Raw genomic sequence first — 10,899 nt, forward strand, 5'->3', positions numbered from 1 at the left:
TGGTGGTGCTGTGAGTGATAGGAGAAACATGAAGCAAGTTAGCCAGAATTCATTATGGTTTACAATACCAGATTGAGAGCTTCAATAGCCACAACAGAAGGCCTTTTGAAATCTCCATTTTGAATGATGTTTTGGTGTATTATCAGAAATTTGCAGGTGATCTGCCCTATTCTCCAGGACCACATGAAAGTTTTTTTTATCTCCACACTTGACAGTGGGAATCTCACCAGCAGATTCAATTTCTGGGGAGCAGCTCCTGGAACACCCTGAAAGACAGATGAAAGTCCTTTGCACTAAAGTGGGGGAAGCATCCTTTTGTAAAAAGGAACACCAGCGCGCCTTGTTTTGCTTCAGGACCGTGCCTAGGTGCCATCAGGTCTGTTAGGCGTGCTTTTTTGGCAAAGAAAAATTTTTTTCCCGCAAGGGTTGTCTTTTGGGATCTTGATGGCAAAATTCATTCAACAACTCCCTGATTCCACTTCTCCCAGATCTTAACTTGGTTTTATGCTTGATTTTGGTGTCCCCAATCCAATACTGGTGCAATTTATAGCCATACTAATCACAACCAAGCAATATTTGTAAGCAGGAAACCATCAAACCCACTATCAGTGACAGAATTAAAGAGGTTCCCAGATGGGAATATGGGTTGTAGGGATCAGACCACATCTGGGAACCTCTTTAATGCTGGCAGTGTATGGTGCTCTTGGGCGCGCCTGCCTGTTTCAGGAGGTTCCTGTTGTGCCTTTTGGTGTGTTTTTTCAGACACACCGCCAGCCTGACTTCATACTAAAGGAAACTTTGAAGTTCCAAATATGAGGCATGTTTCTTGGAAGTGGATCTGTAAGGTTGAAACAGATCCATTCACAAGATCCCTGTGGCAAATCAGAAATTTATTGAGTTGTAACAAAGACCCAAGATGATATCGACATTGGAAAATTTCATCATGTGATCTTCAAGATGCAGATACATCTTGAATGACAGATTTATTAGTATTTAGTTCAATGAGTATGGCTGAATTGCACTGTGATATGTTGCTGTCATAGACCAAAACCTGTAGAAAATAATAACAATACCACATATGAGCACTCATGCAAATGAAACTAAGCAGAATCTTTAAAAACTGTAAGAGATTGTTTGATTGTGTTCATTCCAATAACTTGAGGACTTAGGACACAAGACTTGATGGGATAGTGAGATGACATTCAAAGTTTCTATGACATGGCCTGCATGACTGACATCAACTATATTGTCCTGTGTGACGCCCAGAGTTCTGATGTGTGCTTGACAACATGTATGTCATGTGATAGATCCACTAGTAGTCTCAGTATATAAACCTGCTGGAGCAGCATATGAAAGGTACCTTTTTGTTCACCTTTACCTTGTCTCTTTTCTGGCTGCTCCTCAAGAAGACTTACATCATAAGATATTAGCATCAAAGTGATTACTCTTTTGATTTGATATGAATTTTAAAATTATTGCACTAGGCTATCTGATGATTTGTCTTTCCCACTGTGTGGATCATCAAATTGACAAGATACTTCATGAAGACCCTACCTATCCAGCATTCTGCAATGATATAGATGAAATTCATGAATCACTTGCAAATATTCACTCCATGATAGACAACATGGAAGATTGGCTATGTCCGATAGGGATTATCTACAACAGAAAAACTGGATGGATTTCCATCATTTTAACTCAGATGTGTATACAAAACACACAATTTTCAACAATGACACAGACTTATTGTACCAATATAAGCAGTTGGAATCTATGTCTTCTGCCCACCACATCAGTGACAGAGGGCTAAATGATGATTGGGAAGCCTACAAAAAATCCATGGGTCCTCATATTAATGGTTTCAGCACAGAGAATTTGTGCTCAAGGGGCCCTGGTCTGAATGATTATATCAATCCTACTAATCTTATGGACAGATTTCCCATCAATCAAGGATCAGAAACCTCACAAGTGTATCAGAGCCTCCAAGACATGGAGACCCACAAAGATTCTTTGGTAACCTACTCCACTGTAAGTAAAAAAATAATCAACATAGATTGGGGCAATGGACATTGATTGGAGTTTGTAATGCCAGGATGGGGTGTATGGTATGCATCTCAGAGGGCCTCTTGAAAAATTATCTTCACATGATTTCCAGAGCCCTTGTCAATCAAATGTTGGATATGATCTAACTTACACTCAATCTCAATGCCCTTTTGATCACCTAGATCACCAATGGAAAACTGCAACAACAAAAAATGGTGAGCATCTCTTCAAAGGCACATCACATTTTTCCTTGCTAATGGCTGTAGCACAGGGAAAGTCTGGTCAACAAACCCTGGTTCAAATCATCATACCAGCTTGGCCCCAAACACAGATATTACTCATCTGTATCATGGACTGGATTTACAGGGTAATCAATACCATCAATGTACAAATCACCACAATCTTGATGCTATCATCTTTTTGTCTGTAAGTACTAAGTCTTGAAAATGTGCATCAAGCCAATTGAAATGTGGTATGCTTGCTGATTACTTTTTTGCTGAAACCAGGCTAAGAGTGTTGAATGCCACCCCAGTGAACCCTTGGACAAAGTATCTCCTCATGAATTTCAGACCATTTATGATCAAGAGAAATTTCCAGGCCAAGTTCCTGATGTCCCATACCAAGATCTAGGCAATTCCCTAGATGAGCAGTGGAAATGTGTACCAGGGAATACTAGGGGTGAGAATTCCTTCTAGACACTTCATCCAAGATATATATACCTCAATGTTATTTCTGGCCCTTGATGACTAACACAAATGTCCTGATCAACTTTCAATACTTCATGATGGCTGCAGAACCTACAGAGCATATGTTAGACAACCTTTTTGATTTCACCCAAGATCTTTGGTCAATGCAACATGATCACTCACAAGAAACTCACCAAAAACATACCACTTTTACCAATGTTGAAAGCTCTGTCAAAACCTGTGAAGTTGTACAAAAGACAGGTGGAGGAGAAATGAATGAAGTATTATCTTCAAGATCCCTGGCAAAAACCTTGTCATCATGGCCTGTTGTACAAATCAACAAAGATGTAGGGATATCAACACAGAGTACCCAAAGTCAAGATGCCAGCTTCAGTTTTATCAATCAACATGATGGTATGGACCATGGTCAAGTTCATGAACCCAGATCAACCAGTTCAGTTCAAAGATATAAAAAGAGAAAATTGCATGAAATTCACAAAGCAAGTGATGATGTTTCTCAAGGAAGCTTCAGTAAAGAGCATGTGGCACTTGCAAGTCCCCAAAATGAACCAGAACCTTCAGGTAAAATACAGAATTTTAACACCTTATATCAGCAACATAGAAGTGCCTTGCAACAAGGTGTGCGTACCAGGAAAATAATCCAAGAGATTCAAGGAATAGGAGCCCATTACCTTACAATGTATGGTATCTTGGCTATGAAAAATGATGACTGGTTCCTTGGTTTTGTGAAGAAGTTTTATTTGATAATCAATGATAGAAGTTTTACTGGAATTGAAGGAGACATAATCAAGCAGAAATTGATAGGTGCTTTAGGGAAGGTCAAATCTGGCATTGTGACTGGATTCCTTGGCTTACATTATTATATGAATGAATACACCCAGGGGCCATCACTTCAAACTCATGAAATCCTATCACACTATTTATGTTTTATACATAGATATATTGATGAGATGGCAGGGATTGGGTCACAAACAATCAAAGCATTAGATATGTCCATCAAGCCCCCATGGAAGGCTGTGGATGGACCATTGGATGTCCTACAGCACCTCATCACCATCAAAGAGAAAAGACATTTGAGACTTTATTTATATTACCATCTATGGACAAGATTTACCGAGAACAATAAGGAATTGGGGTGTATGATGAGCTATGATGACTTCATTACAAAACTTTATGGGAAGACTTCTCCACATCACAGCTATCCAGAATTCTCAAAACAGAAGGTCCACTCAACAACAACACTTCCCAATATCATCAATGATAATACCTGCACAAAATATATAAAAGACTTTGGAAACAGCTGCCTTGAATCAATGCTGCACAAGGCTGAAGATTTGAAAGATTTCTTTGACAGCTTGACATACAATCTTTATGAGAAAATCAGAAATGAAAGTTCAAACCTCAGGGAAGGAGTATCCTACACAGCTGACTTAAAGAGAGCCATCTATTCTGCAAGCCATAAAATAGTACCCTGTTTCCTTGCAATCATCCAGATAACTTTGAACGAACATCCAGGAGTGTGCCAAATTCAGGACCTAGAAGAAATATTAAATGATGGACTGAATTTCCTGAAAACCCAATTTTCTTTATGGAGAGGTCTTGATCTGGAGCAACTATTTCCATTGTCTCCTGATAAAACTGAACTTTCAATTGAAGATCTCAATCAAGACAGTCAGATAATGGCACATGTGTTCCAGAAGATGGCTAAACCAGCTCCCATATCAGTGTTTAAGAAAATACAATGGAATTTGGTGACAAGGTGGCCAAAGCCTGAGAAAGCAAGACACTTGCAAAGGATACTTGCAAATCATAAGGCACAGAACCTTTCAGGATGGCTTAAAGAAATGGTGTCCTATTGAAAGAGAACATGCATACCACTTTCAATTAATCCCCAAGAATCCCACATCTTCTTTGGATTTGTATGAAACAAATTCTGTTTTGAAGAAATTCTGTCCTGCCTGTTTCTGGAGCTATCCTTCATTTTCAGATTTTTCATTCTGTACCCAAATCTCCATTCTCATCAACCTTACATAAACCTTTCCCCCAATATCTAGAATCAGAATTTGGAAATATCAGAACATTTGATTCCACTTTTTGAGAAGATATACCTGTAATTGTGATTGTACCCTTGAACATTTCTTTACAACTTATAACCCAAAAAATATTGGCTCCTGTTCTAACTCTTGATCTAGTCAGACACTTTTTCCTTGCAAGCTTGGATGTCAGGGCACCAAGCTTGGAAAGCTTAAAAGAGCCCTGCAAGGCTGGGACTTTTGTGGGACAAGTCAGGTTCCTTTGATGGTAAAAGGACATCATTAATTTTGTTTGTGTCCCTTGAATGTGGATAAGACAATGAGTATCACACTTCACATAGTGGACTTCCTGCATAATTTTGGAGGTCAATTTTTCATTGATTTTGTGCAATCTTGGTTCTCAACCCCTCATATTATACTCATCTTTCTCATCTCTCTTCCTCCACTCCATTTCACCTTAGTTAATTAAGAAACTCACCACTACAACAAAACACAAATCAAATCTATTATGTATGCATTATACTATTTCTTTATTCCTTCTTTTAAAACCTCTATGCTTTTTCTTGCTCAAAAACGAACAAAAGCCACATAGAAATTATAACTCCTCCATACATACATAACAAAACTTAAACCAGAAAAAAATAGTTAGGGGATTTCAAAATTGATAGAGACGAGCTGAAAAAAAACATGATGATCAGTCATTTGCACAGGTTCCATTCACTGATGAGTAGTAGCATTAATAGTAGTATCAGTAGTAGTAGTTATTGTTGTTGTTTGACTTCCTCTATCTCCCAGATGTTCTAAACCCCCCAAAAAAGCAAGTCAGACACCTGAAAGTTGATAAGTCTTGAATAGCAAAAAAAGAAAAACGAACCTAATTTATCTAATTTACTTATAATCTTTTCCTCTCCCATAAATGCTTCTCTTAAAACATCTCTTAAATCTTCAACATAAACAATTTCAATACCTTCTTTAACCGAATCAGGTACCTAAAAGAAACAAATCAAACATTAATTTTTTGAATCAATTTGTGGTTGATTTGACCTTGACTAAAGTTAAATCAATCAGACCCCAAATAAAAAAACTCACGTTAAATTCAATATCTGCTTGATTTCCAATCGGTGCTAAAATCTTTTTAATTCCAGACCTATGTGCCGCTAAAATCTTTTCCTTTAATCCACCCACAGGTAAAACCTGTCCAGCCAAAGTCATTTCACCTGTCATAGCTAAATTGGCCATCCCCCCAAAAAAATCACACAATCATCAATCAACCAACCCTAGTGATAGAAGACTCAAAGCAGGTAAATCAAACAAACCGAGATCAGAACGAAGTCTAAGACCAGAAAACAATCCAATAAACCCAACAAAGATAGCAATCCCAGCCGAAGGTCCATCTTTACCGATCCCACCTTCAGGTAAATGTAGATGAATCGATCTATTCTCCAACAAATCTTTTTTAGCATCGTCAACTAAACCTAATGAAAATGCATTAGATTTAACAAAACTCAAAGCAATCATTGCAGATTCCTTGATAACTTCTCCTAATTTTCCAGTTAATGTTAAGGTTCCATTTGATGAACTTGTTGGAATCAATCGATTTTCAATTGATAAAACTGATCCTGATCCATTTCCTGTATAACCCAATCCTTGTGAAACTCCTAATGGTGCAAAACCATGATAAAATCGTTCTTTTTGATAAATTGGTGGTCCTAGATAATCTTTCAAAGTGTTGGATGTAATTCGTACGGTTAAATCCTTGGGAAGCTTCAATGGTTCTCGAATTGTTGTGGTCGTCTTTCTTGAATGATCCGTTTGAGGATTCGTTGTCTCTTTAGAATCAGTTGGAATAGGTTCAGTAGTTGTAGAATCAACAGTAGCAGTAGCATCTCCATCATATCTAATCACATTCTCAGCAGCTTCATCCTTCACCCTTCCTTCGTCACCTTGAACCTTTTCTTCGCTCTTAACCTTCTCTTCGACTTCTCCTAAATCTTGTACAATCTTCAAAGCAGCTTTCCTAAAAACTTTATCAATATTTTGTTTTAATTTCCTTACTCCACTCTCACGACAATATGATTTAATTAATGATGCAATCGCTTCTTCTTCAATCATAACATCTGAGTTTTCCAATCCACATGATTTTTTAGCTTGAGGTGCAAGATATCTAGTAGCGATGTTAATTTTTTCATCTGTAACATATCCACTTACTTCCATGACTTCCATTCGATCTAGTAGTGGTGCTGGAATCGTATCTAAATTATTAGCAGTACAAACAAATAATACTCTAGAAAGGTCTACTGGAATATCAATATAATGATCTAAGAAAGATGAATTTTGCTCTGGATCTAACATTTCTAATAAAGCAGAAGCTGGATCTCCATTATGACCTTTTCCTACTTTATCTATTTCATCTATCAATACTAATGGATTCTCCGTTTGAACCTTCTTTAATGCTTGAATTAATTTCCCTGGCATCGCTCCTACATATGTTCTACGATGTCCTTTGATTTCGGCTACATCTGTTAAGCCTCCAACTGAGAATCGGAAAAATTGCCGATCTAATGCCCTTGCTATCGATTTTCCTATTGATGTCTTACCTACTCCTGGTGGTCCTACTAAACATAAAATCTTGCCTTCAACTGTTCCTCTTAGTTTTCCTACTGCGAGGAATTCTAGAATTCGATCTTTGACACTGATTTTTTTGTAGAGTTGTCAGTTAGCCTGTGTAAGATGATCCGAATATGTAAAAAAACGAAGTCACTGACTCTTTGAGTCCATAATGATCTTCATCTAAGACTTGAATCGCATTTTTCAAACCAAAGTTTTCTTCAGAATGTCTTCCCCATGGGATTTGTGTAAGCCAATCTAGGTACTATACAGCAACACCGCGACCAGAGCATGAAGAGATGGTCAGTTTTGCAAACAAAACAGAAAAATGGTAAAAGACGACTAACATTTCGCGTCACGTTGAATTCACTAGCTTGTGGCTCTAAGGTCTGTAACTTATTAATTTCCTCTTCAAATACCGTTCTAGCATACTCAGGCATTTTCAATCCCAAAGCTTTCTCCCTAAACTTTTCCAGCAATTTCTCTTTGCCATCACCTTCGATACCTAATTCTTTTTTGATTCCTTTGAGTTGTTCTAATAAATAAAATTCTCTTTGCCTTTTAGTAATTCTAGATTCAACTTCTCTTGCAATCTTCGTTTGTAATTCTGCATTTTTTAATTCTTGTTTTAAAACCAATAGTGCTTTTTGTAATCTATCTTCTAAGATTACTGATTCTAAAACTTCTTGTAATTGATTCGTACCTGCTTCTGAATCTATTGAAGGTCCTGTTGTACTAACTGCAGCTGCAAAGTCAGCTAATTTGTCGGCATCTTCGAATACATTTCCAGCACCTTGAGAAACACTAAAATTAGCAACTTGATCTCTAAATAATGGATTTAGTGTTGCAATCTCTTTTAAAACACTTATGATCTCTGCTCCAATAGCTCTGACTAATTGAGAATGAGGATCAGATGGTTGAAGAGTCAGGTTTTCTACATTCACAAGTGAGACTGGATGTTCTTTTAAGAATGCGGTTTGCAAGACTTGAGTCGATTGGAGGTTAGGATCATCTGACTTCGTTGAACCTTCTTCTCCTTCCTCTTCTTCGATCAATTTCGAAGCCTCTTCTTCTTTTTCAAAACTTGTTTTGATAGGAGTATCAATATTAGAAAGATCGCTAGGAAGAGGTGTAGGACTTCGAGCAGGTAAGACAGGTAAAGTCTGATGACTAAATTTAGCAACATCATTTGGATCAATGATAGGTGCTAAAACTTCGTTAATTCGAATCCTTCGATGAGGATAAAGAACAGCTGTAAGACCTTCTGCAAATTCATCTTCATCTTTTTTTAAAGTTGGATCACGTCTGTTTTGATTTTGATGATTTGGATTTGGATGAGTAGGAAAGATACTAGTGATTTGAGCAAAGACTCCAACTTCATGTACACTTTTTGGATCGCTTATAATATCTGTTTCTAGATCATTATCACGTAATAAGAATGCACCTAAATAAGGTTGACCACGTCTCATCATCTCTTGAATCACTTTGATCACTGCTGGATTTTTGACAATCACAGCTTTATAGAATCCTGGAAAGAGTGGTCTACGAGTGATTGGAAGTGCTAATAATTGAGGATAGAGTTCTGGAACGGCTTGTTTGGAGAGTGAGGTGGTTAGAGTCGGTTTCTGAGATGAACGATTTGAAGGAGGATCATCAGATGATGAAGCACCATTGGGTGGGAGTGATCCATTGGTTGCTGATGAAGTTGAAGAAGTTGAGGCTTGATTTGATCGGTTTGAATTGGATTTGTTGATATCAGATTCGTGGGCAGGAGATTGAGGTTTCGGAATTCTAGTTGGATCATCATCGTTTTCTTCATTTTGATCTGATGGTTTAGGTTGAGATTTATCATCTGATGTATGCTTTGATCGATGATTAATCCATTTTGGATTAAGTCTTGGATAAAGGATTGAATCAGATTGAGTGAATTGATGATTAGATGAGATTGAAAATTGTCGATGAGGTGATGGTGATGACGAGGAAGATGAAGAAGCTCCTGAGTTGAGTTGGATTGGTCGTAGTTGTTGAGAATGTTTATTCAGATAAGTTGATGGTAATCGATTGATTTTTGATTTCTTGAAATGAAGTTGTTCTCTTAATCTTAAACTTGTGCTCAACATCCTTTAACGTTCAACTTGTGAATGAGCTCCTTCAGTTAATCTTCTTGATTGAAACTCTTTCCTTCGACTTTCTGATTGTGATGACTTAGTATGGTGATGGTTAGTGATGGTGATGTTGATGGCGATGGTTGATGGTAAAATGAAAGAAAGTTCCGCGAGAAAACGATCGGATTCGATTATTGAAAACTACAGTTCCATTTGATATATGTAGTTCTGCCTTCTCAACTTCATTTCATCAATTTGCAGTCTCGAAGTTGCAGTCTCTAATCTCGACCGCAACAATCTCAAATGAGTCTCAATAGTTCTCTAAAGACTGGTGTGAAAAACAGCTATTTTCCTGTTGATTCCACTGTTAATTCAAACCCACTCATCCTTTGTGTGATGGACGCTTTATGGGTTGATGACATGTCACGTGGAAACTGAAAGACTCCCCCAGCTTCTCCTCTTACGTCGAGTCAGAGAACAGCGTATGGGGTAGTGGCGAAGCCTACCGCCCGGGATGGCTCTCGTGTACGACCACAAGTCGGCTGGTCTTCACCAGTGGGTTTGGGTCTTCCAGACGTCTCGTTCTCCTCTCTTCCATTCTCCTCTACAAGGTGGGTGAGGTGGCATTTAAAAACTTTCAAAGATGAGTTTGAGAGAGAGAAACATGATTGAGCTTGAGATTGGTGTCGGTTGTAGTGGCGATACGAAAAGATTTCCCTGTGTTCGGGATTTCCTTCCTTGGAAATTCACCGCTACCCTGTCCCCTAGACCTGAAGGTGCCTCCTACTATCTCAACTCCGTGACCGTAATCTGGTATACAAGGGAAAGTCCATATATTCCAACAAGAAAAAACGCCAAGCTGTCTCAGAGCTCCTGAAAAACAAGCAAGAGTCTTGTCAAAATAGGCGTTTCAGTGTGCTAGGGCAGGTACTGCCTCAGTACTGCCTGCTTCTCGTAAAGCATCAGGTAGAGTTGGCTGGTGCATTTGTGGCTGGCAATGACACTTTGTTACAATAGGTTCTCCTCATCCTCCTATCACCATTCCATTGTATCTTGGACATGAAAAAAAAATTCCAAGGTCAGTTTTTAACTTGATTTGACATAGCAAGAATTACATTTTTTGGTTTTTAGTGGTGAATTCTGAAGTTTGATCTTCTTTGAGGCAGTAAATACTTTATCATTTTTCTGAATGTCCCACATATGATGGAATGATAGTGCACAATTGTGTGGAGCATGGATACTCAGGCTGTATAGATCATCACAAGTCAGAAATCTTAGCTTGGAAAACAACCTCAAGAGCTGAGTTATAGAGCACTGTTTCATCTTGATAGAGGGGAAGCCCCATGTAGAAAGTTATTGGGGAAAACATTGATAGGGACAAGTCAACTTCGTTATTGAGAAAAA

The 10,899-nt window shown here is 38.1% G+C and overlaps 2 protein-coding genes across 2 annotated transcripts; one reads left to right on the forward strand and one right to left on the reverse strand.

Moving 5' to 3' along the window:
* Positions 1–1,839: 1,839 nt before the first annotated feature.
* On the forward strand, positions 1,840–4,609 carry MELLADRAFT_106629 (uncharacterized protein; the record flags this gene model as incomplete). Its single annotated transcript, XM_007410134.1, has 5 exons — positions 1,840–2,028; positions 2,226–2,258; positions 2,410–2,469; positions 2,550–2,721; positions 2,838–4,609. 5 exons carry the CDS (start codon positions 1,840–1,842, stop codon positions 4,607–4,609), a joined length of 2,226 nt encoding a protein of 741 aa, XP_007410196.1.
* Positions 4,610–5,272: 663 nt separating this feature from the next.
* MELLADRAFT_43471 (LON domain serine protease) lies at positions 5,273–9,641 on the reverse strand (the record flags this gene model as incomplete). The annotated part of the gene is made up of 8 exons (XM_007410304.1): positions 5,273–5,583; positions 5,658–5,772; positions 5,873–6,009; positions 6,100–6,610; positions 6,689–7,475; positions 7,549–7,655; positions 7,738–8,459; positions 8,562–9,641. The coding sequence occupies 8 exons, from the start codon at positions 9,508–9,510 to the stop codon at positions 5,501–5,503; spliced, it is 3,411 nt and encodes a 1,136-aa protein (XP_007410366.1).
* Between the last annotated feature and the right edge of the window lie 1,258 nt (positions 9,642–10,899).

The sequence above is a fragment of the Melampsora larici-populina genome (genome assembly GCF_000204055.1).
Source record: "Melampsora larici-populina 98AG31 unplaced genomic scaffold MELLAscaffold_19, whole genome shotgun sequence".
NCBI classification, from domain to species: domain Eukaryota; kingdom Fungi; phylum Basidiomycota; class Pucciniomycetes; order Pucciniales; family Melampsoraceae; genus Melampsora; species Melampsora laricis-populina.